Source organism: Antechinus flavipes, chromosome 6, assembly GCF_016432865.1.
Source record: "Antechinus flavipes isolate AdamAnt ecotype Samford, QLD, Australia chromosome 6, AdamAnt_v2, whole genome shotgun sequence".
NCBI lineage: Eukaryota > Metazoa > Chordata > Mammalia > Dasyuromorphia > Dasyuridae > Antechinus > Antechinus flavipes.
The window spans coordinates 68855274-68873318 of NC_067403.1; the positions used below are offsets into that span (position 1 = coordinate 68855274).

An 18045-nucleotide genomic window follows, 5' to 3' on the forward strand; every position below is an offset into this window, starting at 1 on the left:
AAAAAAATTATAAATGAATTTAATGAAATATTAATGTATTGTTGAAAGACATGATGAAGGGGATGGTTTCAGAGAAATCTGGGGAGACTTGTATGAACTGATGCAAAGTAAGAAGAACTAGGACAGCTTATGCCATAAAAACATTATAAACAGACAACTTTAAAAGACTCCAATCAATGCAAAAGTCCACCAAGACTCCAAAAGCCTTAGGTGAAAAATACAAGCCACCTCCTAACAGAGAGATGATAGACTTAGTTTGTAAAAGTGAGATATATTATAGTTTCTGGATCTGGCCAAGACAATCGTTTATTTTGCTTGACTAATCAAATTTGATTATATATATGATATAGATATATAGATATAGATCTAGATCTATCTATATATTTATATTTATATCTATATCTAGCTATCTATATATTTATATCTATATCTATATGTGTTTATCTATCTATCTATATCTATATCTGTTTATCTATCTATCTATATCTATATCTATATCTATCTATATATCTATATCTATCTATCTATATATCTATATCTATGTCTATTTCTATATCTATATCTATTATCTATCTATATCTATATATCTATATCTATTTCTATATCTATATCTATATCTATCTATATCTATATCTATCCATTAACTCTATCTATATCTGTCTATCTATATCTATATCTCTATATATATGGTTTTGCTTTCTATTTCTTCCCCCCACCTCCAAGAGGGAATTGAAGGTGAGATAGAGAGAAAATATTTTTGTTAATTGGAAGGGAGTCAGTAGGGGGCAGGATCACTGCACCGAGCTGAAATGGGAAAGGGCATGTAGACTTGTTTTCTCTTAAGTACCATGTAAGATAGTGTAAGTATAGGAGAGAAAGAAAACTAATCATCCCAATCAGTGGTAAATAGTGCAGTTTGGGAACTCTGCCAAACTCTGGAGCGCTTCTGTTCTAAAAGTTAATGCAGAGGTAGTATAGATCCTATAAAAGCCATCTGTTTCTGTAGCCTTTTCTTGCCTCATTGCAAATCCTGTCTCTGGAGATGGTTTTCAGTGGGAATAACCATTTCAACAATAACTACCTGATGCCTTTTTTTTATGTTGGGAGAAAATACTGCTTATGCCTGATATTTTGAATAGATTGTTAAAGTAAAAGAAACTTGGGTATATTGGTTGAAAGGGGTGCCGTGGTAGCTGAATGTGTTTTTCTCTTGGACAGAGCTCATAGCACAAATTGGAAGGAAGGTTTTGCTCTCTTCCTGATCATTACTCTCTAAACTGTCTCTTCATAAATTTGTTATCATAATGTTCAGTGTTGGCAGGATCCCTACGAAACAATATCCAGTGGGGTTTAGTCGCTGGTGGTAAATACCCCCATAACTACAATAGAAGTGACAGCTACCTTATGATGAAAGATTTCATTTCATGGGTTACTTAATAAATGTGCCCTATCTCTGGCTGGAGAAATTGTGGGAGGTGCAGTCCTTGAATTTATATATTACATTATGCTGAGTAAGAGGTAGAGAGATACAGGGTCAGGAAGCAGGGTTTCAAGTCTGGAATAGCATTATCAAGCCTGCTCATCAATACTGGTTAAGTGACCAGGAGCAAGTGCCATAACCTCTCAGTGCCCTGGAGGAAAATCTCTAACATTGTGTGATAGCAATAATTTGCTGATCTGCCTCAAAGGAGACAGTACTACAGGTATGAAAATGGAGGATACTAAGTGATGGGTCCAGGCTCATATAACTACCAGGTGTCAGAGATGGGACGCGAACGGCGACATCTCATGATCCCGAGTCCCTCACCTTTGTCACCACAACATTATCCATCACTCAGTGAGTTTACTCTTTAGCCACTGCTAGCTTCACACACTGTTAAACCTCAGTAGCATCTACTGCATTCTCTTAACAGGGTCATCTGCTAATGAATACTAGGAAAATGTCTACAAATCTATTCATAGTGAAAAACAAAAAAAAATTCTTGAAGTATAGTTAAGCCATAGAGAAGAAACTTTTTTTTAACCACTGCCATGTCTTATCTATGCAACTAGTTTTGTGTCATAATTTTTTTTTTGGTTGTTTGGAGAGGAATATATGGACCTGTTGTTTCATCAGTCAGTGTAACTCCCAGCATGGAAATTACTTCCATCAATGCAGAAGTTACTCATTTGTTTCTACCTGGATATTATTTAGATTTACATGATTCTTTTTTTTTTCCTGATTCTCCTTTTAACCTCTCTAACCATTCTTTCTCAACTCTTCTTCAGTATCTTCATCCATTTCAGGCTTAATAACTTTGGGTATCCCCCAAGGCTCTGCTCTAGTCCCTTATCGCTTTCTTTCTCTCTCCCTGCTCCCTCCTTTGATTAACCCTCTCACTTAACATATGCTTAGAAGAAGTCTACTATCATCTCTGTAGAGGTGATTACTACATCTATACATTTAACTCCAGTCTTTCCACAGAAAGCCTTTTCGATATCTTGAACTGGAAGTCCTATAGACACCTTACATTCAATATTTTAAATACTGAACTGATCTTCCCTACCCATCCCAGATTTTCATATTACTTTCCTATTTTTAAGTTTGCCAGACTTGCAATCTCGGCACATCATTATCTCTTCCTCAGTTACCTTCACCCCATGTATTCAGTCAGTTGCCCAATAGCCATTTCTATCTCCCCATCTCTTGTTTATATCTCACTTACATAAAAGCCATCTCTCAAGTTAGTGATAAAAATAGCATTGTGACTGGTCTGCCTGCCTCAGCTCTCTGCTCATTCCAATACTTCTTCCATTCATCTTCTTTCCTAAAGCACAGATCCTTCTCTCCTCTCCAGTGGCTGTCTTTCCTCCAGGATCAACTATAAAGTCCTTTGTCTGGTAAGTTCTTCACAATCTGACCAATTCCTACCTTTTGAGTCTTCTTCCACTTACTCCCCTTCAGCTACTCCATAGCCAATCCATATTGGCCTTCTTGCAATCATCATGTACACTCTTCCATCTCAAATCTCACTTCCTTTGAACATATACCTGGAATATTTCCTGGCATTCCAACTCTTCCAACTCCAACTCTGGATCTCTTCAAAATTTATCTCAAATCCTACCATCCACAGAAGATCTCTCAAGGGTTTTTCTTCCTAACACTTCTAGTCTTTCAATATCTATCTATTCTGTACTTGTTTTGCAGGCATTTAAGTAGTTTCACGTTCTCTCCCTATTAGAACAGAAAAATTAAATGAAATTCCTAAGATCACCATCCAAATCCGACTTCCATGTTACTTATATAATAATACATCTTGATGAATCGAAACCTTCCTGATGGTTTCTATCTAGCCACTTAATTTCTTCAAGCATTTGGTTAATACAATAAAAGAAATAAGGGTGGAAAGGGACCAGAGGGACTTTCTAATCCTAGCTCACCATTTCACCAATGGGGAAATTGATGACTAAAGAAATAGTTTTTTGCCTGAGATTTTATAGTGAGTTTGTGGTAACACAGGTTCTGCTCATGGTTTCCTGTCTCCCAATCCAGTGAGATTTGCAGTACAACATGCTGCCTGCCTCTCGTGATTACCTGAAATAAATCTCAAAATCTCCAAAGGCTGTTAGCTGATGTAAAAACATTATTTGGCACCAGCTTCAGGGTAACATGCTACTCTGAATATAGGGAAAATCATGAGAATGGTTCTGCAAAACCAAAAAGGAAGATAGAGGAGCTGAGTGATAAATAAATTCAAAACAAAACAAAAGTCAAATGGCAAGCTATGATATTTTATTAGAAAAAGGATGAGAATTTAAAAAAATAAAGTCTGAGAAGAGATAATGCTATGAAGACTGAGGTGTAAAATAGAGAAGAGAATTTCTGAGAAACAAATAAACTGAGCCCTAAAACAAACCTGTGCTGCCATGTTGCTAATGGCAAAATACATTACACACATAATTTTCCATACAGCATGGTTATGTACAATACTAAATTTAAATATTAAAAACATGAATTCACCATAATTCATTTTGACTAAACCATTTTGCTGTTGATAGTTTCAATAAACTCCCTTGATTTATTTTTATAGTCACACAGCTTGCTCCTATCTTTGAATTGATGCTTTTTGTCTCCTTCCTCACACTTGCATGATGGAGAACATTCAAAAGATACTTAAAAGATATTCAAATTCATTGAGACAACCCAGCTAAAGGATAATATGCTTAAAGCCTTAAAGGCTTGTTGACTCATTGCAAGAGTGCAGAATCTAGGAATCTAGAGCCATTTAATCTTCATCTTCCTAAACATAGATTTGGTCAAAATATCTTTCCATGCTGGGAACAAAATGAATCTTATACTATTCCTTAAAAAAAATTCCAAAAGACTTTGTCCTTTCTTCCCCTTGTTTTATTAGAGAAATTATTAATAGAATATTTAGTAGGTAAAGTGTCAGAGCTAAGTCAGAAAGACCCATGGTCAAATTCCAACTAGTTGTTGTGGCCATAGTCAATCAAGATCTCCTGAACTCTCAGTTTCCTTATCTTCAAAATGGGGAAAATTTACCCATGGTACCAACCTCATAAGACAGGTGTGAGGTTCAAAAGAGAACTAGCTATAAAGGATCTTGTAAATTTTAAAGCTGCAGAAAAATGTCAGGTATTATTATTTCCACTTAAAAATCAAATATCTAGATGAAAGGGAAAGATAATGATAAGTACTGACATAATTGTGGGAAAACTGGGACACTAATACATTATTGGTAGAGCTGTGAAATGATCCTACCATTCTGGAGAACAATTTGGAATTACACCTAAAGGGCTATCAAACTGCATACCTTTTTATCCAGCAGTGCCATTACTGGGTCATATCCCAAGGAAATCATAAAGGAGGGAAAAGGACCCACATGTACAAAAATGTTTGTAGCAGCTCTTTTGTGGTAGCAAAGAATTGGAAAATAAGAAGATGCCCATGAATTGGGGGATGGCTGAATAAGTTGTAGTATATGAAGGTAATGGAATATTATTTTTCTATAAAAATGATGAACAAGCTGATTTTCAAAAGGCCTGGAAAGAATTACATAATTAATGTATATATGATTATATCAATATAGCCATCATCCAATCAAACACTCTTTCATTCAACAGACTCATTATCATCTAGGTTACTTGTTTTTCTTTGTGTTATATTCTGGGACATACAAGAATGAGAAGGATCAGAAAGATTGTAAAATGTCTAAGCCACTCTCACTGGTGTACCAGTCAGGAAAATGAACCTACCCTTAGTGAAGTTCAATGACTCATTTAAGATGAATGAATCTTGCCCCAGGTCCAGTAGTTACCTCACTGGAACTTCAACTTCCAAGTCTAGAGGCTCTATTCTATTCTACTGTCTTTGGCACATAACTACCACAGGTCACCACAATGACATCTTTTTAAGTCTTTTGTTAGCAAAGTTCATTAAGCACTCTGTCTTTTAAGGACAGTTCTTTGCTGCTTCTATGCAATCAAAAATCCATATCTGGTTCAAAACAGAACCATTTGAGAAGCTTGTTGCTACTAAATAGTACATTTACTATTTGATGTTTCCCCATTTGATGTTAAGATTTGTGACTAGTGCCTAATCATATCTGCAAATTTTTCCGAATTGAAAATATTATTATAAAATTAAATAGGCTTTCAACAGGTCTAAATGAATGATGGATGGCATGCATGTAATAATGAAGAACAAAAAGGGGAAAAGTGACTTAGGTAAGAGAGCACAAAGCATGTTCTGATGGGAGGGAGTAGACCAATTTGTTCAGGGTTTATGTCTTTTTACTTCCCCATCATCATCTTCTTCCTTCTCTCTTCCTACCCTTCCTCCTTCCATTTGATCCTCCCACTAGAAGTGTGAGGATTTCATTATTATAAGGAACTCTTGGTAAGGAAAGTCTATCAGCAGAAGACCCTATTTAGGGTCATAGACAATAAATTTGTGAAATCCTCCTAGAAGGTGGGCAGGGTATGTATAAATTTTGGAAAACCCTAAATGTTAGGTAATTTTTTTTAATAAAATGCATGTTAAACAACTAAATTCTAGACCTTAATTATATGTATTATTTTAAAATGGAGTAATATCTTGGGTATATAGACACAGCATTTATTTAAAGAACTAAATTTTATTTAGGAATTGATAACTTTCTCATCAAAAATATTTAAAATTGGTGCCATCTTCTATTTTTTAAAGAATATTTCTATCCAATGTACATACAAGACCACAGGGATTCAGAGTCTGGGAATCTTATTGGAAAGTTCCAAAAGAGAAGCAGAAAGGGTTACTGTAATCAGTAGAGTGACAAAAAGAGTAAATCTGTAAAATAGAAGAATATTACAAGACTGAGAAATGGATGTGACCAGGCCTGTGGAATTGCTGTCCCAAATAAAAGAATTTTGTATGAGTTTGTGTCTGTTAAAAAAAAATAACCCAGTACTAAGAGTTAAAATATAAGTACCTACAAATAGTTTCAAGACCCAAAATTGAAACTTGAATAATGGGAACTGTAGCATTAACTTGTATTATGTATTTCAAATTTATATTTTTACCATAGCTGAATAACTTATATGTGTTCCTGGAATATAGTGTTCTCTCTCCAGAAGGAGAAGGTGAAGAGAATCAAAGAACATCTCTATATACTCCAGGTTGTCGGGGAAATGGAAGTTTCTCAAAAGGGAAGAGAAATAAAACTTCAATGAGAACAAAGGGATATGAGGTCAAAGAAAGGGGATTTGGCTCTTATCAGAGTAGAAGAGTCTGCACAAAGAGGAAAAGTGAGGAAGATGACAGCAGGAGAATTATAGCTTAAAATCAGATTTGAGGTTCTTTCTGAAGAGGATAGAAATAGATGTTCTGCTATTTGTCCTCCTCAGAAATGATATAGTAAAAGAGAAGAGTAGTAGGTGATTCTTTGCTCAGGGGCAATGAGGTAGTTATCTGTCAGCCTAAGAACAGCAATAGAATGGTCTATTGTCTTCCTCAGGCAGTATCAAAGAAATAAGATAGAACTTTCCATGACATCAAAATGGATTGCAATTATGCACTGATACTTCTAGAAGGAGTCTGAAAACTATTGTGACTTATGTGTGTGTGTTTGTCTTTAAATGGGAACACCTATAATGTATAAGTAGTAGTCCAATTTTCTGTTTGTTTTCTAAGTAAAGAGCTCCTTTTTTTTCCAAATGAAAAATTTTGTATCAAAGCCAAAACTTGCCAGTCTAAGTATAGAAAAAAATAATAAAAGATTCTCTCTGTCTATAGCAGAAATATTTAAATGTATTATTAACAAGGTACAGAAATGAAATGTATAACATTAAAAAAAAAATCTGATCACATCCCCAGAAAATCTACACAATCAATTGAGGGCCAATTTTGGAGTCAGGATGATCTAGATTAAAATTATGGCTCTCATAAACATTAGCTAGGTGATCAAGTATTATTTCTTTAATTTCTCAGTGCCTCCAGTCAATTTTCTAAAATAAATTTGTTGCTAGGGGCTTTTTTGGCAAAGATATTGGAGTGGTTTGCCATTTCCTTCCACAGCTCACTTTAAAGATAAGGAAACTGAGGCAAACAAGGTGAAGGGACTTGCCCTGGATTACACAGCTAGTACATTTCTGAAGCCAGATTTGAACTCGGTAAGATGAGTTTTCTACAACTCCATCCACTATGTCACTCAGCTGTCTATAAATGAATATAGATTAAAAATTAGTTGCCAATAAGCACCATTGGAGGCAGTTGCCATGCTAGGAATTTCATATGCTGATGATATCACAGATCTATAGCATTCTTCCTCCTTTAGACTAGGAGCATTACAGCCCTTTTGTAGTGGCTAGAAACTGGAAAGTGAATGGATGCCCATCAATTGGAGAATGGTTGGGTAAATTGTGATATAGGAATGTTATGGAATATTATTGTTCTGTAAGAAATGACCAGCAGGATGAATCCAGAGAGGCCTGGAGAGACTTACATGAACTGATGCTAAGTGAAATGAGCAGAACCAGGAGATCATTATATACCTCAGCAATGATACTGCATGAGGATGTATTCTGATGGAAGTGGATTTCTTGACAAAGAGAAGATCTAACTCTGTTTCAATTGATAAATGATGGACAGAAGCAGCTACACCCAAAGAAAGAACACTGGGAAATGAATGTAAACTATTTGCATTTTTGTTTTTCTTCCCAGTTCTGAATCCAATTCTCCCTGTGCAACAAGAGAACTGTTCGGTTCTGCAAACATATTTTGTATTTAGGATATACTGCAACATATTTAACATATATAGGACTGCTTGCCATCTAGGGGTGGGGGGTGGAGAGAAGGAGGGGAAAAATTGGAACAGAAGCGAGAAGGGATAATGTTGTAAAAAAAAAAAAAAAGAAAGAAAGAAAGAAAATTACCCTGGCATGGGTTCTGTCAATAAAAAGTTATTATAAAATAAAAAATAAAAAAAATAAAAAAAAAGACTAAGAGCCTTAAAAAAATACTCAAGAGAAGCACAATGTGCTTAAAGATCAGACAAAAGATTAATCAATTTTAGCTGGGAAGTAGGGAACAAGTAAAGCATTGTTACTTTTAGGTGGTATATGACACAGGCTATGAAGAATCAATAGGATTTCAAAAGATATAGGTGGAATATAAGGAAGTTACCCAATGAATAGGAACAAAATAATAAATTACTTCACAGGATAGTTGGAAGCTTAAAATTTGTCAGCAAAAGTAAAATTTCTTTGAAAAAAATTTTAAATGACTTATGAGAACTTAAAATTAGGGGGGAAATCTCAAATCCACTATTTTCCCCCCTGATTAGGTTTAAGTGAGTTTAAGGGTCACACAGCTAGGAAATGTTAGTTAAGTGAACTCAGGTCCTCCTGACTTCAGGGCTGGTGCTCTATCCACTGCACCACCTAGCTGCCCCAAATCTAATAATTTTTTAAAGAGTCTAATCTATGGCAGAGTAAACAATTATAAAGATAGTGAAATTTATCAAAGCCCTGCATAGTAATCACATTTATTTATTAAATAACTGATTCATATACATTATAGCTAAATAATGTTGGTAGCATAGATACTACTTATGCATGTTCTTTTTCTCTCTTATCTGCCCAGGACTAAATGCTTTTAAGATTTTTAAGCTTCTGAATTTTTGAATTCCTTCTCAGGTTAATTTTACATTACTTCAAATTCTGATTCTTCTTGTGCAGCAAAATAACTGTATGGACATGTATACATATTACATTTAACATATACTTTAACATATTTAACATGTATTGGTCAACCTGCCATCAGGGGGAGGGCATGGAGGGAAGGAGGGGGAAAGTTGGAACAAAAGGTTTTGCAATTGTCAATGCTGAGAAATTACCCATGCATATATCTTGTAAATAAAAAGCTATAATTTAAAAATAAAAGATTTTTAAGCTTCTCATTGCAAGGGTAAGGTAAGTTAAAATTATATAAAGTTAAAGAGCTTATCTATATGCATTATCTAGCTACTAGTCATATCAAAAACATGATAGGTAAAAAGTGAATTCTCTTATTAGACAAAAGCTTTTATGTCTAGAGAAAAATTTTCGAAAAATTACTCCTTAAAATTATAATCATCTTAAATCTCTCTGTGAGTCTATACAAATGAGTTAGCTCCTCCCAACCTTTTAAAAATTAAAAACATAAGCCAATTTCTTGTGAAGAATAAGGTGATTTAGTGGAAACAGGCAGGAACTTAAAGTGGGGAAATTTTAGATTTCCTGACTTTACAAGCCATATGAAACTAGGCAAAAGACTTTACCTCTCTGGTCTCATTTGTAACTTAGGAGGGTTGCTTTATATGATTTCTAAGGTCCCTTTCTAGCTCTAAATCTTATGACCCAAATATATCAGCTCTATCTTAAAGAAAGAATTAAAAAAAATAGATCAATGAAGTAAGGATTTCCATATTTCTCTTCCCACAGAGACAGAATTCAGAAATTTGAAAAATCCCATTTCTATTGCACCTTACGTTATAACAAAAAACAAAAAAAAACACTATGTTCACATAGTGAATTCTGCCCCAAACCAATATTGTTATATTACATAAATAGAGCATCTCTTTTATTATTATTATTATTATTGTTGAAATCTCCCATCAGAAATCATGCTATGCAGAATTTGGTTAACTTAATGTGAAATCATAGAAAAAAAGAAATATCTAACAGAAAACTTTTTTTAAAAAAATCTGTTGTTTCAAGTGCTGACAGATTTGTTGGTAGGTAAAGGAAATCTAGTCAAAGGAAAAAAAAAGGAGGTGGGGAAAATTTGAGCACTGCCGAATTAAATGAGGAGAAAAATAACCCCCCTAAAAGAATCACTCACTGCAGTAAGTTGTAAATGATGTATGAAATGACAAATCCCTGCCCAGTGCACAGGAAGAATATAAATACTGCTTGGTAATCACTGCATGGATACGGTATTGGCTGTAATTTTCAGCTTAGGTGCACCCAGAAAAACCTCACAGAATCTAAGAGGCTGAAGAAATCCAACAAAGAACCCTAATTATTTGATTTCCCAACCCACCTTCATCTTGTAGTGCTCCTGTCTTGAAACAACTATTTTTCTTTTTTATCTCCTTTGCCCTCTGCTGTACATATTTATAAGCAGCAAAAAGCTAATGTGTTAAATGAGTTTCTGTATATGTAGTGTCTCATAACACACACACACACACACACACATACACACACAACCTTTGAAAGATTTTCAGATCACATTCTATTTCCAAAAATTCATACAGCTGAGAAATATTATATCATCACTAATGGTAACATGAAGACTTATCTCTTAAACTCTCAAACTTAAGCTGGTGCTAAATACTTAGGGGAAGCTGTTAAATTTACTATTAAAGAAGTTGAATAATAATATTAACAGGTCACATTTACACAGATCTTTCCTTTTTGTAAAGGGCTTTCTTATATCTTTTATAGGTGTGATGGTCATCTCTAGCCAGAGGATGTTCTAGTCCATATATCCAACCTTAGTCTCTCTCCTCTCTATATATTACTATCTACATTTACAATTAGATTTCCTATAGGTATTTCAAGGCCAACTTGTCACAATTCATTCTCTTTTCTAATCTTTCCTTGTTTCTAATTTCCCAATTTTCATTGATGGTACCATTTTCCTTCTGGAAGACCTTAGAGTTATCAATGATTTCATTTTCCATTTTGCTTTGTTTCCAAACAGTTGCCAAGTCTAGTCAATGCTACTTTTACTATATTCTCTTGTGTATCCCATTCACTATATTCATAGGATCAGAGATTCATAGTTTGAGACCTGGGAGAAATCTTAGAGGCCTTTGAGTCCATCACCATGATAAATGAGGAAACTGAGGCACAGGGAAAGAAGCTTATTTGTCCAGGGTCACATAATCCTTAAGTGTCTGAGATGGAATTTGACAGTAGGTATTTTCTGATTTGTTTTTCCCTTGTTCAGGCAATCATCTCCTTTTTCTTGGAATATTACAAAAGCCTTCTAATTTATCTCCCTGCTATCAATATATTTCCATTCAGTGCATTTTCCTCATAACTATTCAAAGTGATATTCCTAAAATAAAACTGAAGTTTAGAGAACTTAGGGTAAACAAGTCATTAAGGGGCTGAGACTGGATTCCCCTGTTTCTTTCAAAGCTTATCTCAAGTACCACACCTCCTACAGGAAGTAAATTCAACTCTGTTTATGTCCTCTCCAATCAAGTTTCATCAGAATTTTTCTTTTCTTTTCTCTTTTCTTCTTTCTTTCTTCCTCTTTCTCTCTTTTTCTTTCTCCTCTTTCTCTTTCTTTTTTCTATCTACTCTCTTTACATTTACTATTATTTATTTTTAAATTTATTTCAATTATTCATTCATTTGTTATTTTAGACCTATATCACTGGGGATGCAAGAGTTAAAATAATAAGTGCTTGTATGTTTCTAGCTGCTGTGTTTTCTCCAGGGTGAACCAAGATCCTCTTGGGTGTGTTCAAGGGAGAAGAGTAGGGAAGGGAGAGAGAGATGTCATATATCCTGCAATTCTGCCCTGCTGGAGTAGCTGGACAGCTCTCTGAAATCCCACCCCTTTCTGTGTTTCCTCAAGTCAGCAGATTTAACATTTTATAAATTGTTTTTTAAATAAAATTTTAAACTTGTCCTAAAAAATGCTTGTACAAATTATATAAGAGAGCATGTATATACGTAACATTGCTTAAAAAGGCCAAGTTTTCCCACTGCATCCAGGGTCAGCTCCAGTCATACTAATCTACATCTTGCCACTAGATCCAGATAGCTCTGGAGGGAAATGGGAAGCAGGCAGGTCATGGCATCCCCTCCCTGAAGTCATGGTCCTTTTTGGGACAAACAACCCATATATACATTACACATGTATATTTTTACTTCTACCTTTTGGTGTTCATGTTATTTACTGTTCCCTATCTTTTTCAATAGAACATAAGTTCCTTGAGGACAAGGATGTTTCATTTTAGTGTCTGCATTCCCAATGTTTACCACATATACCTAAAAAATAACCAAGTAAATGCATGAATATATATATACACATATTATATATAATATATATATATCCCCTCATATCCTATTACTATTATTATCCTTGTATTATCAAGGAGATAAACAAGACTGACAAAGTCTAACTAACTTGTATGGATTCTCACCCCCAGGAAGCTGCTGGAAAGGAATTATCAAGAATTACAAGGGAGCCTTACTATGGTGCCATATTCACATCCCACAGAGCTATCTTGGATATCATTTCACAGGGGCTATTTCCCCAAAAACTATCCACATAAATATGTCCTTATCATAATACAGTCTACTACCTGGACTTCACTCCCACTGCACCAGGCTAGTTTCACATTTATAACTTCTCTTTTCCTTGGGAGCCTCTCTGTTTTGGGGCGGTTTTTCTTGCCGATGTTTTTAAAACACGTCTTCAGGGAGACCTGAAGCACATATTTTGTTAGGGCAAACTGTTTTTTGATCTCTGGAGGCAATTATACAAGTCCCTAGTAGAAAATGATGCTCTACTTTGCATAGTTTCTTTAATATAATGTTAATATTAATCAACATAGCATAGAAGAAAAGAGAATTGGCTTTGGAGTCAGAAGACCTGAGTTTGTTAGAATTTCCTTTATTAGTTCTATGACCTTAGACAAATGACTTAATTCCCCTGTGATGTCAAGCTTATCTGATTGCTTCTCTTTGCTGTTTCCTGGATGTGGTCCCTCAGAAAGACCTGAAACGGACATCCTGAGTCGCAAGAGTTTCCCAAGTCTTGCAAGACTATTTCTAATCTCTGTAGGCAACTTGCCTTTCACCATTTTTACAAATATTAAATTAATATTTATTAATGTGGTATAGCAGAAAGTGTAGGAGTCAAGGAACCTGGATTAACATTCCAGCTTTGCTACCTTCAGCTGTGTGACTTTGGGCAAGTCACAATTTCTAGCTGAGTTTCAGTTACTTCATGTGGTACTAGGAAGGTGATATAGAAGGACCTTCCAGTTCCAAATCTATGGTCCTGTCATCTAGTCTCTATTTGGAAGGTACTTAGCTTTCCAACTGAAGCAGAGAGCAGTTAGAAGATATGCCCTGAGTCGTTGAGAGAGCAGGGATCAAAGGGAAGGCACCCTTATTTCTCTGTTTTGAATGTGAAGACATTTCTATTTTCACAAAGAGTTGTTCATACTTATTCAATTTGGATGATCACCATAGTAAAGGAATAAAACTAATAAAAAGATTCCAATGTGAATTCACTCATGTCACAAAAGCCAAGACCAAAGGAAAGAAATGACAGTAATGATAAGAAAAGAGAAAATAAATCTGAGTCTCTAACAGGTTTCATTTGCTGTATGGGGAAAAATAACTCCCTACTATCTGAATCAGGTATAAGACTAGTCTCTTCTCATCTTTCAGTAATGCTTTAAAGATTATTTTTCAAACGAGCATATTTAACATTTCCCATTGCTATGATTGGCAATTCATATAGAAAGAAAGCTCAGTAGGGATTTGGTTATTCTCTTTTCCCCTCCTTCCCCCACCATGCTACACAGTCTAGCTACGATTTGAATCTTACTTTTTCTGAAAGCATCTTTAAAGAATTCTTCAGGCTGTCTGGAGAATGCTGGCTGGCAGAATTAAGCAGCCCATCTGCGTGAGTTGATATAAGGGGCTGGAGTTGATCGATGTTGCCGAGAACTTCCTTTGCTTTTGCTGTGTTTTCAGGTGAATAGTAAATAAACTGGTATCCAGTACTGAAACAAGAAGTAGAAAGATGAAGTTACCCAAAAGTGCCAGATCTTTGCAGCCCCAACACCAGATGGCACAGACCTGGAAAGCTCAGTGTCATCATTCTTCATCCACCAAAGGCCAGTAAGCATACCCTTAATTTAGAATTTTAAAACCTGACTCAGAATTTTATTAAAAGGATGACTCTTTGATAGGTAAAAAACAACAACAGCAAAATTCTAGTGCAAATTCTGGACGAGCACTTTTCTTCCCCAGTTTAGAACAGTAATCAAGAATATCAAAACTAATTATCCCCATGATGTTCTGGACATTAGTTCCAAGATCAAAAATTCTGCTTTAAGGGGCAAGAGATTCTATTTCAAAGCAGGAGGTTTGGGTAGGGGAGTTCAAGGAAAGAGATCTAATGCCAAAAATATGATCCACAGAGACCTGTGGTGACCACAGGAAAAAAAAATGCATCTGTTAGCTTTGTCCTTACAGTGTTATTCCCTAAGTGGTAGAGATACTTGCATGTGAGACAATAGTGATTTGGTTTCCTCCTCCCTTATAGAAAAGTGGATCATTAATTTTCAAATGGCCAATGGTATGTGTGTGTATGTACACACATATATACACACACATACGTGTGTGTATTTTGGTAATCAATCCAAGTAAATAATAAAGAGCAGACACTATTTCTAGTTCACTGGACTTCGACCAATTTTATCCAGCAATGGAAACATATTGACATTCCAGTGAGAAAGAATAAAGATATTCTTTTCTCACTTAAGAGACCCATTCATAAATTCATTCATTCATTCAGTTATTCAACAAGCATTTCTTAGGTCTCTACTATGTTATCTATGATGTGTTAAGTGTTCAGGATGTAAAGAGAAAAATGAAGCATCCTTTGAGGTATTTATATTTTAATGGGTAAAAAACCCAGAAAATTAATAGACGTTACATGTGTGCACACATATGTACATTGCATGTGTGTTTACATATGTGTAAATGGATAAAGTCCAGGGAACTGAAAGTTTCTCCTGCTCCTTATTATATTATTACATATTATGTTATGTTATTATATATTATGTTATATTGTACACATTAAATTATTATATTATCCTTACTTGAATTGATTATGTATATGTACATATTTATACACATATATGTATGTGGGTAACCAATTATATGTATCTGTATGCATACATACATATATACACATATACGTACAGAAGACTCATCTTCCTGATTCAAATCCACGATCAGAAAATTACTAGTTTTATGACCTGGGCAAGTCACTCCACCCTGTTTGCCTCAGTTTCCTCATCTGTGAAATGAGTTGGAGAAAGAAATGGCAAACTGCTCCAGCATCTTTGCAAGAATAACCCCAAAGGAAAAAAAAAACAAAAAAAAAAGACACAATACAAAAGAGGACATGATTGAAAATGACCGATGGTAGGAATAAAATAATAGGGGTTGGGTTGAGCATTAGCAACTAATGGGATCAGACTGGACTTCCTAGAGGAGGTGGTACATGAACTGAGCCTTGTTAAAAAAAAAATAGGAATTCCATGAGGTTAGGAGGAATGCTACTTCAAACATGGATGGGAACCCTGGGCAAAGTCATAGAGATGGGAGATGGACTAGCCCGCACACTTCAAATCTACTAACTGTGGGTATTCCACAGGTTTTTATCCTGGGACTTTTTTCTTCTTCCTCTCTATTATTTAATTTAGTGATCTCACCAGTTTTATGAATTCATTTATCATTTCTATGCAAATGACTCACAAACCTATTTTTCTAGCCCTAAGTTCTTTCTCAACCTCCAGTCTCACACCTCTATTTGCATATTAGATATGTCAAACCAGATGTCTCAACATGGCCCCAAATTAGAATCATTATATTTTCTCAAAACCCTAACTTTTTTATTTACTATTAAGTATTCAACCATCCTCCCAGTCACCCGGACTCACATCCTAGGCAGCATTCTCAGCAGCTTTCTCATCTGCTATATACTCAATCAGTTGCCCAAATCTCAGATATCTATTTTCATGTTATTTCTTATATTACACTCTCCCTTCTTTCTTTCTTTCATTGCTCCCACCTTAATACAGTCCCACATCACTGACCAATTACAATAGCCTTTTAGTTGGTCCCCCTGCCTCAAGTCTCTCTCTACTACAGTCCATCCTTCATTCAGTTGTCAAATTGATTTTCCTAAAGCACAAATCTGACCACATCAATCTCACCCCTGACTTAAGACATGCCAGTGACTTCCAATCATCTTTTCTTTGATATTCCATTGTATGTTATAACCTGGACCCTTTCTTCCTGACCAATCTTCTTTTATTTTGAATTCCACTAACATTTTCTTCCTCACTATTTTTTGAACATCTCTCAACTTTGGGATATTTGTATTGAGTTTTCTCCATGTCTTGAACTTCCTCTCTCTTTTCAACCATCTGAGCTTCCCTGGCTCACTTGGTTTCTCAGCTAAAGTCTCACCTCCTGCAATTTCTCAATTGCCATATTTAATCTATAAGAAATTAATTGCTAAGTTGGGGAGGGAGGGAGGTAAAGGCAGGAGGAAGAAAAATATGGAACGCAAAGTATTACAAAAATGAATGTTAAAAAAAACATCTTGTATGTGCCAAAATGTTTGTGGCAGCCCTGTTTGTAGTGGCTAGAAGCTGGAAAATGAATGGATGTCCATCAATTGGAGAATGTTTGAGTAAATTGTGGTATATGAAATGTTATGGAATATTATTGTTCTGTAAGGAATGACTAGCAGGATGAATACAGAGAGGACTGGCGAGACTTACATGAACTGAGGCTAAATGAAACGAGCAGAACTAGGAGATCATTATATACCTCAACAATGATACTGTTTGAGGAGGTATTCTGATAGAAGTGGATCTCTTCGAGAAAGAGAGCCAATTCAGTTTCAATTGATCAAAGATGGGCAGAAGCAGCTACACCCAAAGAAAGAACACTGGGAAATGGATATAAACTGCTTGCATTTTTGTTTTTCTTCCCGGGCTATTTATACTTCCTAAATTCAATTCTCCCTGTGCAACAAGAAAACTGTTCGGTTCTGCACACGTATATTGTATCCAGGATATACTATAACCTATTCAACATGTAAAGGACTGCTTGCCATCTAGGGGAGGGGGGGAGGGAAGGAGGGGAAAAATTGGAACAGAAGTGAATGCAAGGGATAATGTTGTAAAAAATTACCCTGGCATGAGTTCTATCAATAAAAAGTTATTAAAACAAAACATCTTTACATGGATGTGAAAAATGAAATACGACTGAAAATTTAAAAACAAAGAAGAAACCTTTGTCACTCCTTCTTAATCTTAATGCCTGCCTCCTGAAATTATCTCCAATTTATCTTTCTTGTAACTTTTCTCCCCCATTAGCCTTTGAATTGCTGGATATCTAGGTTTCTCTTTTTATTCTTAGTATTAATCTTATGCTTTTATATTCCCAGGTTAGCATAGTGCCCAACACATAGAATTTGTTTATTGACTTCCCTCGAAAAAGTTCCTACATGTCTGTCTCCCTGTTTTCTTCTTTTTTTCCTACAATTTTTGGGTTAAACTTTTTTTATCTTTTCTTCTTTTGTTTCATTTATTTTGTTTTTCTTTCGCTCATTTGCCTGGATTGGAACCCATTTGAAACTGTGTGTCTATGAGTGTACATACATATATATCTATGTGTATATATATATGCAGATACTCCCTTTCATACTCATGGAAATTAAAACAAGTGACATATAAACTTATT

General features: G+C 35.2%; 1 protein-coding gene across 3 annotated transcripts in view; it reads right to left on the bottom strand.

Annotated features, from left to right (window-relative positions):
- The window catches only part of INPP4B (inositol polyphosphate-4-phosphatase type II B), a 931109-nt gene that overhangs the window by 174148 nt on the left and 738916 nt on the right, over window positions 1–18045 (bottom strand). For all 3 annotated transcript variants that reach the window (XM_051965729.1, XM_051965726.1, XM_051965728.1), the window contains one exon: window positions 14102–14279. In XM_051965729.1, the coding sequence (XP_051821689.1) occupies window positions 14102–14279 (178 nt within the window). The remainder of the gene's footprint in view (window positions 1–14101; window positions 14280–18045) is intronic.